Here is an 18,062-nt window from a genome sequence, read left to right as displayed (position 1 = left end):
GTCCAGTCGGTCAAAATGACGGTGCTCCTGAGGTTTCTGTTCCTCTTCCAGTGTCTACCCATCATGATCCCGAAGGCTTTTTTCAGGAGGGTCAGTAGGAGTATTACGGGGTTCTTGTGGGCGCAGAAGACCCCGAGGGTGAGGAGGGTATTTCTGGAGCGAGGTAGGGAAGTGGGCGGGTTGGCACTGCCCAACCTGTGTGGGTACTACTGGGCTGCGAACGTGGCAATGATACGTAGGTGGGTGATGGAGGAGGAGGGGCGGCATGGAAGAGGTTGGAGGCGGCGTCCTGTGTGGGCACGAGCTTAGAGGCGCTGGTGACGGCACCGTTGCCTCTCACCCCAGCAAGGTATTCTACGAGTCCGGTAGTGGTGGCTACCCTCAAAATCTGGGGGCAGTGGAGGCGGCATGGGGGGAGGTGAAGGCTTCAGTGTGGTCCCCGATACGGGGGAACCACCGGCTTGTACCAGGAGGATGGATGGAGGGTTTCTGAGCTGGCACAGGGCAGGTATCAGGCGGATGGGGGACCTCTTTCTCGATGGGAAGTTTGCGACCTTAGAGGAGTTGGAGGGGAAGTGGGGTCTCCCCCCAGGGAATACCTTCAGGTATATGCAGTTTAGGGCGTTTGTTATGCGGCAGGTGGCAGAGTTTCCACTGTTGCCGCCAAGGGGGGTTCAGGACAGGGTGCTCTCGGGGACGTGGGTCGGTGAGGGGAGGATCTCGGCAATCTACCAAGTGATGCAGGAAGCGGAGGAGGCCTCGGTGGAAGAGCTGAAAGCGAAGTGGGAGGAGGAGCTGGGAGAGGAGATCGATGAGGGGACCTGGGCGGATGCTCTGGGGAGGGTGAATTCCTCCTCCTCTTGCGCATGGCTTAGTTTAATCCAACTAAAGGTGCTGCATAGGGCGCATATGACTGGGACCAGACTGAGCCGGTTCTTTGGGGGAGAGGACAGGTGTGGCAGGTGTTCGGGGAGCCCAGCAAATCACACCCACATGTTCTGGGCGTGTCCTGCGTTGGTGGGCTTTTGAAGGGGTGTTGCTGGGACCTTGTCAAGGGTGGTTGGCTCCAGGGTGGAGCCGGGCTGGGGGCTCGAAGTTTTCGGGGTAGCATCGGAGTCGGGAGTGCAGGAGGCGAAAGAGGCCGGTATTCTTTTGCAGTGGAAGGATGCGAAGCCCCTGAGCGCGGAATCCTGGATCAACGACATGGCTGGGTTCATTAAACTGGAGAGGGTCATGTTTGCCCTAAGGGGGTTGGTGCAAGGGTTCTTCCGGCGGTGGCAGCCGTTTCTAGACTTCCTGGCAGAGCATTAGGTGGCGGTCAACTTCAGCAGCAACCCGGGGATGGGTGGGGGGGGGGGGGGGGGGGGGGAGGGGGATGGGATGGCTACTTGTTTGCTGTGGGGGTGTGGTTTCATGGTTTTATGCTCATTCTTTTTGTTAATTTATTGCTTTTACTTCTGAATGTGCTTACCTCCCATGAAGGTTGGTTATCATCATGTTCAGGGGAATGCTTGAGAATTCCTGAAGAAAAACGTAAATCTGGAAATTATAAGCGAATGGCAATCGAAAGAGTAACAGCAGTGTTCACCATTTATTGAGGGGGGGGGGGGGGGTTACTGTTTTTCTTTGTTTTGTTGGATAAAATTTGTTGAAAACCTGAATAAAAATTATTTTTTAAAAAATGTTTTTGAAGAAGTGCCATGAGTGCTATGAGGGCCAGGTTTTTTAGTTGTCTCCATGGGGTTAACAGCAATATTTTACATTTTAATGTATCCCATCATTTACTTCTGAATGTGCTTACCTCCCATGAAGGTTGGTTATCATCATGTTCAGGGGAATGCTTGAGAATTCCTGAAGAAAAACGTAAATCTGGAAATTATAAGCGAATGGCAATCGAAAGAGTAACAGCAGTGTTCACCATTGATATACAGCAAGTGATTTAGTTGTTATTCGGAACAACTAAGAAACCAATATTCACACCACCTCTGGGACTAATGATACTCAGATAACAAATTGTATTGCAAGCATAAGTGTAGAGATTCATGAGATTTGTCACAGAATGCTCTATCAAAATAAACCATTGGTGCTAAGCACATGAAGCCTGCCTGTAGCAGAACCTAAAAATGTGTGTTGTTAAGAGTGATGGTATGTTTTGTTTCTCACCAACGTTATGTCTTTCTCTGTTGTACAATTTTAGATCCCGCGATACATAATAACATTGCATGAGCTCCTGGCACACACGCCACATGAGCACGTGGAAAGAAAAAGCCTGGAATTTGCAAAATCGAAACTGGAAATACTTTCGAGGCAAGTTGGTATTTGTGTGCTTCAGAAATTGCATTTGGTAGATTTATATGTAAGCATTATATAATTTTATATACAATGCCTAATTTGAATGGTGAGCTCTCGGGATGGGACTGATGCCAGACCACAGGAAGTCGGGTTTAATCTTATTGGAGGTGAACGTCAAGTAATAGTGGACCAACTGCCTGCTTTGTACCCCACCCAATTATTGTGCCCATTGAATATAAAGGAAAAACTTGCAGTTAAATAACAAGCCATTAACCCACTATCATCCATTTTGCATCCCTGTTGAAGTTGAATCTTACCCCACTGTATCCCTCAGCCAATCCTGATGAAACCATTGGTGCTCATTAATTATTTGAGTGTGCCAATTAATCATTCCAGTGAGCTCGTTAATTATTCCAGCCTTCTTATCAATTAGCTGGTGCATTCCTTAAGTATTTGAGTGTACTTTTAATTATTCCAGTGTACTCGTTAATGATTTAGGCATGTGACAACCCAATTAAGGGGCAATTTAGCATAGCCAATCCACCTATCCTGCACATATTTGGGTTGTGGGGGCGAAACCCAGGCAAACACGGGGAGAATGTGCAATCTGCACATGGACAGTAACCTAGAACCTAGGTCCTTGGCGGCGTGAGGCAGCAGTGCTAACTACTGCGCCACAATGCTGTCCCAATCCAGAGATAAAGGATGGGATTTTCCAACCATTCTCACCGGCGGGATCTTCCATCCCCCGGCGGTGGGGCGTGCGAACAACGGGAAACCCCGTTGACAGTGGTTAGAGCGGAAGACCGTGCCACTGGCCAAAGGTGAGCCACATCCACTCCAACAAAACACATCGCGAGGGGGACGTAATTACCACCCAAAGGCTCAAGGTTACCGATTATGGTCAGAACCGCGTTTGGGGGGGCGGGATGGGGGTAGGGGGGGAGAGGTCAAAGGGGAATCGGTGTGAGGGGTCAATGTGCGAATATTTTCAAGTGTTTAGTTGTATAGTTACCCATGAGTTAGACTAGGATTTTGTGGGGAACTATTCAGGTAAGTAAGGCAAAACCTGCCCATTTCACGCAATTAAAGATTGCAAAAATTGACCAAGCTTTGTGGTAAATGGAACTGTCACCACACAAAATAGGTGCTCAAATTCTGTACAGGTAGAAAATATCCTGCGGCAGAGTGTCCACCTCATCGTAAACTCTGTCACGTTTTAGGATGGTGTGAATGAGTCGCTCCCAGGACTAATTCTGTCCCCTACAGTGGGCCAGGATGCCACTGGAGCGGTTCATGCCGCTCCAGCTGCCGATCCCGGCACGAACTGGGCGTTGCGGGATCCGCGCATGTGCAGTTCCGCTGGCACCAACGCATGCATGCGCAGTGGTGTCCTTCAACGCGCCGGCCCCGACGCAACATGGCGCAGGACTACAGGGGCTGGCGCGTAGGAAATGCGTCCTCCAGCCAGAGAGGCCGGCCCATCGATCAGTGGTCCCCGATCGCGGGCCCTCCCCCCCGGGTCACAGCCCCCCCCCCACCACCCGACCCTTCCACGCTGAGTTCCCGCCGGCTGAGAGCAGGTGTGGACAGCGATGGCGGGACTCAGCGTTTCCACGATGGCCGTTCGGCCCATCCCAGCCGAGAATCAGCAGAGACTTTGTGGAGAATGGCGTACCGGCGTCGGGGCGGCGTGGCCCGGTTGCGGGGATTCTCTGTCCCGGCCCAGGGCTGAAAGAATCCCGCCCCTGTTCTTTAACCTCGAGGAACAAAAAACGTATTTTTTTGGTGCAGAATAATTACAAGTGGATGTTACAAATGTTCTGCTTGAGACAGAAACATGAAAATTCACCATGACCTGGGAAAAAGGATGCTGGGCTAATTTGATATGATTTGATTTTAAGTATCTTCTAAAAGGTTTAATTTAAAGAGGTAATTCATGGCAGGAAAGCTGAAAGCATGGTGTGCTCCTCCTGTTCCTGTGGGAAGCAGGAACATTTCCAGTACCTGGGGCCAGCATTTGTGCAGGAAATGTCTCCAGCTGCAACTACTGGAAACCCACATTTCAGAGCTAGAGCAGCAGCTGAGGACACTGTGGAGTGTCCACGAGGTGGGCAGTATCATGGATGTCACATATAGAGAGATGGTCACAATGCAGGCTCAGACTCCACAGGCAGGGAGGGAATGAGTGACCACCAGGCAGAGCAAGAGGACGAGGCTATAGGGTGCCAGAGATTCGGGTCCTCACACCCTATGAGGAACTGGCCCTGGCAATCGTGGGGTTGACCAAGGAGAGAGAAGGGTTGCGAGGTTGGCCTGCGCCACAGAGGTAAAGATCCACTGCTCCTTCATCCAGATGACCTGTCTCAAGTGAGTTGTTCATGTCAGACAAAATTATCCTTCTCTCTCACTGACCACATGTCCATTGTCCATTTGATGGGTAAGGGCCATCTGGAGTCAATCCCCCCTGCCACCTTGGAGACCACCTTGGTGGAAAGATCTGAGGAGCTCACCGTCGATGTGTCACAGCTATTACCCACACCCTCCACCAGCGCAGAGAGACACACCTCGGTTGGCGACATTAGTAAACAGGCTTCTGCAGCACAGTCTTGTGAGCATCGCACAGTTGATGATGCACATCAGATGCAGGCAGGAACATCCAAGGGAGACAGCAGTTGGACGTCTACTGGATCCCAGGACCCAGCTGAGTCCCAGTCAGATGCCAAGCCTCTGGACAAGGTTCTCTCAGAGCTTCCCAGAACTGATAAGATGATAAGACATAGCCTTGCGATTAAGGGGGAGATTTCAGCTACATTCCACAAACTGCACAGCCCTAAATGCTATGGGCGTTGAGATGATGCCGGCAATGCGTGTCACCGAGGCCTACACTGCTCGGGTGGCGATCGCAGTGGAAAACCAGGAGCACCAAGTCACTGTCTTGAGTGGTGGTGCTCAAAGCATGAATCAGTCTGTGACAAGTGCTGAGGGCCTTGACATCATGTACCAGTCACTGAGGGATATGTCCCAGATGCAGGTAGACATTGCAGAGGCACTGCAGAGCATGGCCCAGTCACTGAGGAGCAGCTCTGAAGGTGTTGACACAATAGTGCAGACTGTGGGGAGCCACCAGCACTGGCAAAGCTCGATTTGGGCCATTCCCGCTATTTAACCAAGGTGTCCAGATCCACGGCAAACACAACATGGTGGTTAAATCGTGGCCATAGGCCACAATTCTCCATTTGGAACACGAAGGGTGCGATTTTCCCACTATGTTATGCCCTTCGGTGGTGTGGTGATCATCACTGTAAATACACAAGGGGTTAATGTAAATACACGTAGACTAGCTAGACACTAGAGGGAGCACCAGAGACATGACACACAGACAGTCAGTAAGATAGGACACGACCAATGGGCATTCAAGATACACACAGAGGTGACACTACCACAGGAGGGAATTACACCAACCCATATAAAAGGACACAGCACATATGATCTTCCTCTTTCCAGTGGAGACACTCAGTGAGTACACAGGGTTGATTTGAAACACATCACACCCACCACGTGGATTCTAGCAGACTGGTTTGTCAGTCTGAGTAGCTATAGCAGGATTAACAGGAGAGTCGAATCCAAGTAGGAGAATTGTTAACAGTTTAATAGATGTGTTAAAGCTATCTCCAAGTCAGAACCTTCCTTTTTCAGAGTGCACATCAAAGAAGCAGCTTATGCTATGTCAAGAGCATAACAAAACAGGTGGCCCTGATCCAGATAATGATATTTAAATGAGCCTAATGACTTAATTAAATATGCCCGGCCGATTTGAAGCCACATTCTCCTGATGCCCGGAAATCACTGGCTACACCGGGCACTGATTAGTACTAGTTTCCACAAGCGCGATGGCTACTCCAGGGGTCTCAAAAGCCATTGGAGCCTCCCTGGTGCTCAGGGGCAGGGCAGGGCAGAACCCAGGCACATGCCTTTGCCACTGCCAGGCTGCCCAGTTGGCACTGCCAGAGTGCCTGGGGGACTGTCTGTGTGCCAAGATGACCCAGAGGTCGAGGCCTGAGGGGGGCCATTACAGGAAAGCTGATGGAAAACACCTGGCCAAAATGACATGTCATTTTCTGTGAGTATTGCACCTTAAGTGGTAGAGGCAGTCATCCTGAGGAGTGGTGAAGCCTCTGCCCTGAGAGGGGCAGAGAGCCAGGGAGGGTTTCAAAGGCCACAGTGCAGGTGTCCTCTGGTTGGGCTGAGCTCTGCTGATCCCCTGCTTCCACTACAGTGGGGCAGTGCTTGGATTGGATTGGACTGGATTTGTTTACTACCACGTGTACCGAGCTACAGTGAAAAGTATTTTTCTGCGTGCAGCTCAAACAGATCATTTAGTAAAAGAAAAGAAAATACGTAATCGGGCAACACAGGATACACAATGTAAATACCTAGACACAGGCATTGGGTGAAACATCCAGGGGCGTAGTATTAATCAGATCAGTCCATAAGGGGGTTGATTAGGTAACAGCAGGGAAGAAGCTGTTTTTGAGTCTGTTTGCGCGTGTTCTTAGACTTTTGTATCTCCTGCCCGATGGAAGAAGTTGGAAGAGTGAGTAAGCCGGGTGGGAGGGGCCTTTGATTATGCTGCCCGCTTTCCAAAGGCAGAGGGAGGTGGAGACAGAATCAATGGATGGGAGGCAGGTTCATGTGATGGACTGGGCAGTGTTCATGACTCTCTGTAGTTCTTTCTTGTCGTCGCGTTGACATGGGTGGACCAGGACAGATTTTTGGTGATGTGCACACCTCGACATTCAAAACTGTCAACCATCTCCACCTCGGCCCCGTTGATGCAACAGGGGTGTGTACAGTACTTTGTTTCCTGAATTCAATGACCAGCTTTTTAGTTTTGCTGACATTGAGGGAGAGATTACTGTTGTTACACCACTCAGCTAGGTTGTCTATCCCCCTCCTGTATTCTGACGAGTCGTTGTTCGAGATCCGACCCACTACAGTTGGGTCATCAGGAAACATGTAGATGGAGTTGGAGCCAAATTCTGAGGAGTGCCAACACCTGGTGGGCCCCTGATTGAGCTTGGCCACTCCCACCCCCTTGATGAAACAGCTGGGCATGAAAGTATCCAGAAGGGTTGCCTCCCAGATGAACGGAGGTTCTCTAATCATTCAAAGGACAATAGCAGCACTCAGCAGTGTGAGCAGCCTGTAAGTAGCACCAAAGGGGCAGGTTTAAAAGACAGACAGTAGCAATGGTAGCCTGAGCCAGGCCACCCGTTCCCGAGGGGGACACAGCCCATGGACCTGGCACCAAGTTGTTTCCCACTACTCCCCCCGGCCCGGGCAACCACTCTGCAGTAAGCCCAACAATTTTTGAAGCTTTTTCAGACTTTTCTTAGCCTCCCGTTCTCCCTCAGCAAGTCATGATGCCCAGGTCCGCCTGTAAATGCTTTCATTGATTCACACCTGTGGGACTTCTGCCTAAGAGAGGTGGAGCATTGTGGAAGAGTGGAGCATGAAGAGTCCAAGCCGTTAATAAAATCCATATAAATTATGGTTTTGCATGGTCTACTGGCACGGGACGCAAACCTCGATATCGGCGGCAGTGAGGAACGGCCTGGCTTCATAATCGGGCCGGACACAAAACAGATTCTTTCCATTTTGCACCATTCGCCGCCTGATCGCGATTCCCACTCCTGGGGCAGCTCTTTCCGTCCCACCGCTCCAGATTTCTGGTTCAGCACACCGGCGGGATGCTCTGTTACGCCGGCTGATCAATGGGGTTTCCCATTGTGGAGCACCCCCCACGCCGTCGGGAAACCCCCGGGCTGCTGGCAAAATGGAGCATCCCGCCGGCGGAGACTTCAGCCCCAGGTGTCACATCGCGGGGAATTCAGCCCATCATTATTTATTGTGGAAACCCAGGACAGGATTTATTGGCTGTTCACGCCGGCGGGAAATTCCGGTCCCACGCCAGCACACGGGCTTATCACCGGGAAACCCTGTTGACAACCGTGAAGTCGGTCGATCCTGCTGGCGGACCGCCTCTGCCGCCGAAAATACGAGGCGGGGTGGTTGGTAAATCCCGCCCCCATTTACAGACAGGGATTATTTGCATGCTGAGAAGTGCCAGTGACACGGCGATAAGGACAATTTACACATGCAGCTGGGGGGAAATTGTAGTGTAACATTAAGGAATGAATGCTTTTAAAGGGAATATTCTCTTTTTAAAATAATGAATAAAAGAACTTCACATAAATGTGTTAAGCATTGGCGCATTCATGACAAAGCACTTAATTGCATCCCTGTAGTCTTCTGTAATAGGCCTCAATGCTGCACAAATCAATAGCTATGCCAGCCTGGTGGTATTATTAGTCTTTGACAGGGGTGCAAAATGGATGATAGCGAATTGGCAGCCCAATTTCCACCTGTATGGTTTTCTGTTCCATTGAACCGCCAGTTCCCTACTGTCGCCCTTGTGCGACTGCCAATACCAATTTATTTTTTTAAAATTATTTTTATTCCAATTTTTGTCAAAAACAAAATTTTTTGCATAACCGTACGCAACAATTAACAAAACAAAATAAATGTTAACCGCATATACAAAGAAAAGAACAATACAACGTAACGATTCCCCCCCGTCGCCAATACCAATTTCAACCCCATTATGTTCAGATTATGTTAAAAATCGGAATGAAATGGGATAAATTGCATTAATTTCTTTTGTACACTTATATCAAAATTAAAACAAAACTTATTATTTCCACAACTTTTTTTCAACCTCTTATAGTATTGCCACATGGCACCTGCTGCATGGTGCACTGGTCCCTTGTTTCACCCAGACTAGATAAGAATGTGATCATTAAATAACATGGAATTATGAAACTGATCTGAAGTCATTCCGTTTTTAGTTGAATATGTGAGTAACTTTATCGGGATATTATTATTAGAATGGTGCTGAAGTTACTGCCAGAGTTTAATAATTACAGACGCAGTATACTTTATAATAACGGAGCACACTCAGGAACAAGTCTCATCCCTTGTTAAGTGACCTGAGTTCATATTAATTTGCCATGTGTGTATACAGCTAATTACAATGATTTCCTGTGACTTACTTTGCTGTGAATTGTATCATGTTTAATGACCGTATTGTTGTGCATGTTCAGGGTAATGCACGATGAAGTGAGTGACACAGAAAACATTAGGAAAAATCTCGCAATAGAACGAACAATTGTGGAAGGATGTGACATATTGCTGGATGCAAGTCAGACATTTGTCCGCCAAGGTAAGCGTATTTCATCTATTATAAGTTAAAGACTGATACATATTGTACCAACGGCAGCGAATAAGCGGGTCAACCAAACCACCCACGTCCTTGTGTGCCAAGGTTGTCTGTTGCTTAAATCTGTATGGTTGAGCTTTTCAGTTCTGTACCAGGCTGTTGGATGGAGTGCTGAATAGAACTAAGATGTTAATGGCTTAAAGACATGGAGGATAAAAAGAAAACCAATAGCACTTACCTATTTGAATTGTGCCTTGTGGTGGAAAGTAATAATGGCTAGATTGAAATATATTGTCAATACCATCCATTTCTTCACACGTGTCAAGCATTGTGCATGAATGATGCAAATGGAGTCAATAGGATTAGATTTAGAAAAATCTGCAAATCCATTCTGAGCGTTAGGATGAGATGCTGCTGAACCGCAACAGGAGTATATGTGATGGCTATTTACTGAAGTCATCATCAGCTAGTTTTTAAGAATGTTTGTTTGCTTCAGTAAATTAATATTGACAGATAATTTTGTACAGCAATGCCAGAATTGCGAAATGCGATTGAGCGGAGAGTTTCAGCAGCGGCGTCAATGCATTCTCCTGCACTTACTGTAAACGCCGTTTAGCGGGCCTGACCTGGTATTTTCTGGGGCCTCCGCGAAGCTCCGCCCGGAGGAATTACCGACGGCAGGTTTCACTTGTGGTTTCAAAAATCAGGAAACAGGAGGTGGGAAGGAGGCGCTGCATGAGGCCTCATGTGTACCGGCAGTGCCTGAGGACCTGCTGGACCAGCATGTCGCCGAAGAGTCCGGCTGAGCAGGGGGACCACAGGGCATATCTGCAGGATCGTGGCGCACCTGGAACTGCGGGGGTATGGGGGAGGACACCTGTTCCCGGTGCCGTCAAGGTGATAGTTGCCCTGAACCATTACACCACAGGGTCCTTCCAGGCGCCAAAGTGGGGATCTGTCTGGGATTTCGTAGACCTCGGTGCACAGGTGCATCTATACCGTCACTGAGGCCCTGTATGCCTGGTCGGCACAATATATCAAATTCAATGTGGACCGAGACCACCAGGATGCCTGGGCAACAGGCTTCAGTGCCATCGTCGGGATGCCCCAGGTACAGGAGTGATCAACGGGATGCATGTCACCTTATGAGCACTGGCCCATGACATGCCAGTCTTCACCGAAAGGGATTCCACTTGCTGAACGTGCAGCTGGTGTGTGACCATGAGCTGAACATCATGCAAGTCTGCATCGGATATCCAGGCAGTGGGGGCCTGGCCAGCAGCACGGACATCCCCCCCCCCCCCCCCCCCCCCCCCCAATCGGCCAACCACCTCCTCCTAATACCACCCACCCTGCACCACCTTCACTCCCCAACCCCTTGCAACCCCCTCTGTGATTCCTACCTGCCTCGCTACTGGGTGCAGGCCCTGAGTTGGCAGTAACAACGGGTCTGGTCCATGGGGATGGAGGATGATGATGACCCGCTCTGGGTTGAGCTCTGATGCTCCGCATCGTTTGGCATTGTCTGACTCATGCCCATGGTGGCACTTTCCACCGTCAGCCTGGGTGGTCACTGCATGCCACCTAGTCATTCCATCACACTGTCCCATTGCACCCTTGGAGTGACGGAGGTGGAGGTGGGGACGGTGTGGGGGGAGGTTTGGGGTGGGGAGGGATGGGTGTGGGGTGAGGTATCGGGGCGGTGAGCGATGGTTGAACTGGGGTCCGTGGCCCACACCCACTCCCAACATCTGTCCATCCCCCCACCCCTCTCGCTCCACTGCAGCCAACCTAGCTCAGCCCATCCCTCACACCCTTCTGACTCGATGGGCCGAATGACCTCCTTCAGCACTGTAAATTCTATGATTCTGTGACAGAGCACCGAGACAGTTTGCAACGTTGTGATCAGGTGTATATTGTGAAATAATCTTTATTCTTAAACGTACAAAAGTTCTAATTGCCAAATTGTTCTTTCTGTTTATTTTTAAGGATAATCTAACTTTATAGTGGACAAAAGTTAAGCAGTGGCCACTTCCCCATCAGGAAACCAGCTTTTTTGGCCTGATGTTAACTTTGTGCAAGTGAATGAGTTTTGGATCTTCAGGGAACATAGGGAACTGTGGCTGGGCGGATGCTATTGACGTAATCAGTCGGAATAACTGTGGTAAAATTTGCTCAATCCCAAGTTCAGTAGGGGTGAGGCAGTTAAAAAGGCTATGCATTGTAGACTGACTTTGCACGAAGGGGAGTAAGCTTCACACACATGAAATAGTACAGATAAATGCAATAACAGATTTGGGTCTGCAGCTCGCTGCCTGAAAGGCTGGTGGAGGTAGAATCCCTCATTGCATCAAAAAATACTTAGATGTGGACTTATTAACAAGGCACCGACCAAGAGCTGGAAAATGTCATTAAACTGGATGGCTCTTTTACACCCAGCACAGATCCAATGTGACAAGCAAATGTGTGAAGCATTCCATATTTTTTAATGGGGCAGCACGGTAGCACAGTAGTTAGCACTGTTGCTTCACAGCGCCTGGGTCCCAGGTTCGATTCCGGCTTGGGTCACTGTCTGTGCGGAGTCTGCACATTCTCCCTGTGACTGCGTGGGTTTCCTCCGGGTGCTCCGGTTTCCTCCCACAAGTCCCGAAAGACGTGCTGTGAGGTAATTTGAACATTCTGAATTCTCCCTCCGTGTACCCGAACTGGCACTGGAATATGGCGAAGAGGGGCTTTTCACAGTAACTTCATTGCAGTGTTAATGTAAGCCTACTCATGACAATAAAGATTATTATTATTATGGCCATAGATTTTCTGTTTCTAGATACTTTTGCACAATTGTGATTCATCCCTAATTCAAGTGGAAGGATTGGAAAGCAAGGGAAACAGAATATGAATGATATAATGCCCACCACAGAGTGAAGTGCAGCGCTGTCGTTAAACAAGCACACAACCTCCCATGTTTCATTTCTCAAAACCAAGTGGCTACCAGCTCCTCTCCCCACCCCAACCACCAAACTGGGCTGTCCATTTAAAAAGCAGACATTTCAGACATTTGGTCACCCTATTAAAGGTACATTTAAAATAGAATTTTACAACTATGCTTCAAAATGTTGTCACTCCCAGCAGCTTCCAATGCTGAATACCTGTTTGAAAGCGGCACATTACCCCGGCACATTGTAATAACCCCACAAGACTCACGGGCAATGACCCGATTGATCTCCCCGTGGGGCTGATGAAATGTGAGCCCCCTCCTGCTGAGGGGTGAAGGGCTAACAGCAAAGCTTGTTAAATCAGACCCATAAAAGCTGACCAGGATGGCAACCGGCATCTTCGGATGGTCCCGGCTGGGACTGGATGTACTGCTTGTTGTTTTGCAGCCTTGCTTGTCTTCAACTAAATACACCTTTAAGTTTGGCCCTTCTTGGTACTCCTATAACTATAATAGGTAATATATTAGCATGGATAGAGGAGTAGTTAATAGACAGAAGCAGAGTAGTGATTGGGCAAGTTGGCTGGCTGTGATTGGTGGATTCCCGCAATGATCAGTGCTGGGCTCCCTGCTATTTACAATCTATATTAATGACTTAGAGAAAGAGGCAGAAAATAATGCATCTAATCTGCTGATGACCAAAGCTAGGTGGATACGTAAACTATGAGGACACAGTGAGGCCGTAAATAGATAGAGACAGGTTTGGTCAGTGGGCACCAAGTGGGTAGATGGCATATAATGTTGGGAAATGTTATTCACTTTGGTTTAAGAATGGAAAAGTAGAACATTTTCTAAAAGACGTGGAACTTGTAAACATTGATGTTCAGAGGTACTCGGGAGTACTTGGACGAGAAACATTGGCCGCAATTTAAAGAAAAAACAGAGTCCCATTTTGGGTGAGAATAGCAGGGTGTTTCTCGGAGCCTGCAGTGCCAAAACAATCCTGCTATTAAATGGGACTTTGTTTTTCTTTTGGGGGCCTCTGCAAAGTACGCCCCGCCGAGGCTACACATACCTCACATCTGTCGGGGCGCCATTTTTAAAAGCTACCCCAAATTGTTGGCCCTGCACTGTGGCCTCTGGGCACCTCCATTCCTCAATTTACCAATTGGGGTGTCCTTAAGCCCCCCCCCCCCACCCAACACCACCTCATAAGGGCAGGACACCTCCGGGCCCGATCCCTGGCACAGGCAAGCTCGGAACTGGGCACCTTGGCAGTGCCCCTGACAGCATGGCACTGCCAGGGTGAATGGTTGGCACTTTCAAGGTGCCCAGGCAGCAGTGCCAAAATGCCACATTAACAGTGCCTAGGTCCCGGGTGACATTAGGGGTGCCAGGTGTTAAAAAATAATAATTTACAGGATGTGTGTGTCGCTGATTAGGTCAGCATGTATTGTCCATCCCTAGTTGCCTTCAGGAGCTGGTGGTGAGCTGCTTTCTTGAACCGCTGCAGTCCTTGTGTTGCAGGTACACCCACTCTGCTGTTAGGGAGAGAGCTTCATGATTTGGATCCAGCATCAGTGATTTCCAAGTTGGGGGGGTGAGTGAATTGGAGGGGAACCTCCAGGTGGTAGGGTTCCCAGGCACCACCCTGCCCAGAGCTTGACCATCTGGGGGCCTCCAATTGCCTGGGAGACACCTCAAAGTGCTGTTACACCTGGTTCACGTTTATGGAAACCAGTGCTGCAAAGCGCCATAGTGAGGTATCCCAGGCCCAGACATTCAATCCCGGGTTTGGGATACTCCAGCGTAGACATATTTAAGTGAATCTAACTCTTCACTTAAATATGCAGATCTGGAACCCGCCCACTGAGGGCGAGATCCAGATTGTGAAGTTTCGCAGATCTCGCGAGGCCTCCCGAGCTTCGTAAGTCTTGCGAGAGGCTTTTTGCGGGATGATGCACTATCAATTACGATGAGACGAGAGTAGAGTGTAATCGAGGCTTTCTTAAGCAGAGATGTGTAGCCTCCTGCAGCTGCTGCCGAAATGGCTGCTCGGTGAGCACACACATTTATACTCCGCCTACTGGGCGGAGCCAGCAGGCAGGGATCTACCCCTGTACCTGTAGTACAGGAGCCTTACCGTATTTTATCTCATGTCTGTGATATATACAAACAGTGGCGACTACCACATTCACCCCCTGTTAAAAAAGAGTCCAGCGGGGGTGGTGGAGAAACTAGTTACATGTATGTAAGCATTTTAAAGTGTACATTTTGGGGAAAGTTCACAAACTTAGCCGGTTGGTTGCCTTGATCCTCTGTTGTGAGTGCCGCAGTCCCGGTGGTGATGCAGGCACCGGCTCGGTCGCCGGTGACTCCGGGAGCATGTAGACCACATCTTCATCCCTGGGTGGGACCAAGGGGAGGACGAATCATCCTGGAACGGGGGCTGTGGTGAGGTGCGCTGGGGAGAGGATGGGTGGCCCCGGGGCAGATGGGGGGGTTGGGGAACCAGCTGGTGCCAGGTCCCTGAGGAGGACTGTGTCTTGGCGGCCGTCGGGGTACACCACGTAGGCGTACTGCGGGTTTGCATGGAAGAGCTGTACCCTCTCGACCAACGGGTCCGCCTTGTGGAGCCGCATGTGCTTGCGGAGGAGAACGGGTCCTGGAGCTGCCAGCCACGTTGGGAGCGAAACTCCGGAGGTGGACTTCCTGGGGAAGGCAAGGAGACATTCATGGGGGGTTGCATTAGTCGAAATGCAAAGTAGCGATTGGATGGAGTGGAGGGCGTCAGGGAGGACCTCCTGCCAGTGGGAGACTGGGAGACTTTTAGACCGTAGGGCCAGCTGGACGGCCTTACCGACCGTCCCGTTCCGCCTCTCCACCTGCCCGTTTCCCCGGGTGTTGTAGCTGGTCGTCCTGCTCGAGGCCTTGCTGAGCAGGTACTGACACAGTTCATCACTGATAATCCCCAGTCGCTGTTGATGTAAGCGGGGAAACCGAACAGGGCGAACATGGTGTTGAGTGCTTTGATGACAGTGGCAGACGTCATATCGGGGCATGGAACGGCGAAGAGGAATCTGGAGTATTCGTCGACCACGTTAAGGAAGTACGTGTTTTGATCGGTGGAGGGGAGGGGCCATTTGAAATCCACTCTGAGGCGTTCAAAGGGACGGAAGGCCTTCACCAGGTGCGCTCGGTCTGGCTGGTAGAAGTGCGGTTTGCACTCCGCGCAAACCTGGCAAAACCGGTGACAGCCCTGACCTCCTCAATGGAGTAGTGCAGATTGCGGGCCTTTATGAAGTGAAAGATCCAGGTGACCCCTGGGTGACAAAGAGTGTTGTGTAGGGCCCGGAATCGGTCCACTTGTGCGCTGGCACATGTACTGCAGGATAGGGCATCGGGGGGCTCGTTGAGCTTACTGGGGCGATACAAAATCTCGTAATTGTAGGTGGAGAGCTCGATCCTCCACCTCAAGATTTTATCATTTTTGATCTTGCCCCGCAGTGTTTTATTGAACATGAAGGCAACCGACCGTTGGTCAGTGAGGACAGTGGATCTCTTGCTGGCCAGGTAATGCTTCGATGGCTCCCCCTAGCACATGGCGCCCTGGTCGACTGCCCGCCCCCTCGGTCCGCCCCCCCGCTCTGTCCGCCTCCCCGCCTCAGGTCCGCCCCCCGCCCCCCCTCGGCCCCCCCCCCCTTGGCCCCGCCCCCCCCGGCCCCCGCCCCCCCTGGCCCCACCCCACCTCGGCCCCCCCCCCCCCCCCCCAAGGGCGCCGAAGTTCAGCTTGCCTGGGGCGCCAGCAACCCTAGGGCCGGCGCTGCATGGAGGGTGCATGAAAAGAATGCCACGGGTCTGCCTGCCGGCTTGGGCCTCCTTCTCCACGGAGGAGTGCCGAATTTCGGAGGCATGGAGGCAGGGCCGGCTCAAGGCACCGGCAACTCGGGCAGTCGACCAGGGCGCCATGTGCTAGGGGGAGCCAGAGACTCGGGTCCCGCGTGTGCGCAGTTGGGCCGGTGCCAACCAGCGCATGCGCGGTGGCCGTCCTCCCCCTCGGTCCCCCTCCCCGTCCGCCCCCTCGATTCCCCTCCCCGTTCGCCCCCTCGGTCCGCCTCCCCGTCCGCCCCCTCGGTCCGCCCCTCCCCGTCCGTCCCCTCGGTCCGCCCCCCCCCCCCGTCCGCCCCCCCCCCCCCCCCCCCCCCCCCCCCCCACCCCCCCCCCCCCCGTCCGCCCCCTCGGTCCTCCGCCCCCTCGGTCCGCCCCCCCGCTCTGTCCGCCTCCCCGCCTCAGGTCCGCCCCCGCCCGCCCCCCCTCGGCCCCCCCCCCCTTGGCCCCGCCCCCCCGGCCCCCGCCCCCCCTGGCCCCACCCCACCTCGGCCCCCCCCCCCCCCCCCCAAGGGCGCCGAAGTTCAGCTTGCCTGGGGCGCCAGCAACCCTAGGGCCGGCGCTGCATGGAGGGTGCATGAAAAGAATGCCACGGGTCTGCCTGCCTGGTTGAGGGTGGCGGCCAGAGCGACGTCTGATGCATCACTCTCGACTTGGAAGGGTAGCTTCTCGTTTACCGCATGCATCGTGGCTTTGGCGATGTCGGCCTTGATACGGTTGAAGGACTGGTGAGCCTCGGCCGTCAGGGGGAAAACGGTGGAGTGAATGAGTGGGCGGGTCTTGTCAGCATAGTTAGGGACCCACTGGGTGTAGTATGAGAAGAACCCCAGGCTTTGTTTGAGGGCCTTGGAGCAGTGGGGGAGGGAGAGTTCCATGAGGGGGCGCATGCGATCAGGGTCCGGCCCTAGAACTCCACTTTGCACCACATAGCCGAGGATGGCTAAGCGGTTGGTGCTGAACACTCACTTCTCCAAATTATACGTAAGGTTCAGGAGTTTGGCGGAGTGGAGGAATTTGGAAAGGTTAGCGTCGTCGTCCTGCTGGTTGTGGCCGCAGATGGTGACGTTATCCAGGTATGGGAAAATGGCCCGCAGTCTGTACCGGTCAACCATTCGGTCCATCTCCCATTGGAAGACCGAGATCCCATTAGTGACACCGAAGGGAACCCTAAGGAAGTGGTAAAGGCGGCTGTCCGCTTTGAACGCGGTGTACGGGCGGTCCGCCTTGCGGATGGGGAGCTGATGGTAAGTACATTTCAGGCCCACTGTCGAGAAGCCCCGGTACTGTGCAATCTGATTGACCATATCAGATATGCGTGGGAGGGGGTACGCATTGAGTTGCGTGTATCGATTGATGGTCTGACTGTAGTCAACGACCATCCTGTGTTTCTCTCCAGTTTTCACAACTACCACTTGGGCTCTCCAGGGGCTGTTGCTGGCCTCGATGATTCCTTCCCACAGTAGGCGCTGGACCTCAGACCTGATGAAGGTCCTGTCCTGGGCATTGTACCGCCGGCTCCTGGTGGCGACGGGTTTGCAATCCGGGTGAGGTTTTCAAACAGAGAAGGCGGGTCGACCTTAAGCGTCGTGAGGCCGCATACAGTAAGGGGTGGTAGGGGCCCGCCAAATTTCAGGGTTAGACTTTGGAGGTTGCAATGGAAGTCCAGGC

At 51.7% G+C, this 18,062-nt stretch overlaps 1 protein-coding gene across 6 annotated transcripts in view; it reads left to right on the top strand.

Annotated features, from left to right (window-relative positions):
- The window catches only part of rasgrf2b (Ras protein-specific guanine nucleotide-releasing factor 2b), a 293,804-nt gene that overhangs the window by 166,738 nt on the left and 109,004 nt on the right, over window positions 1-18,062 (top strand). For all 6 annotated transcript variants that reach the window (XM_038805382.1, XM_038805376.1, XM_038805379.1 and 3 more), the window contains exons 8-9: window positions 2,198-2,307; window positions 9,459-9,577. In XM_038805382.1, coding sequence (XP_038661310.1) covers window positions 2,198-2,307; window positions 9,459-9,577 — 229 coding nt within the window. The remainder of the gene's footprint in view (window positions 1-2,197; window positions 2,308-9,458; window positions 9,578-18,062) is intronic.

This window comes from Scyliorhinus canicula, chromosome 8 (assembly GCF_902713615.1).
Source record: "Scyliorhinus canicula chromosome 8, sScyCan1.1, whole genome shotgun sequence".
Classification (NCBI taxonomy): domain Eukaryota; kingdom Metazoa; phylum Chordata; class Chondrichthyes; order Carcharhiniformes; family Scyliorhinidae; genus Scyliorhinus; species Scyliorhinus canicula.
Note: the sequence above shows the minus strand (reverse complement) of the source record. Positions and strands in the feature narration are given on the sequence as shown.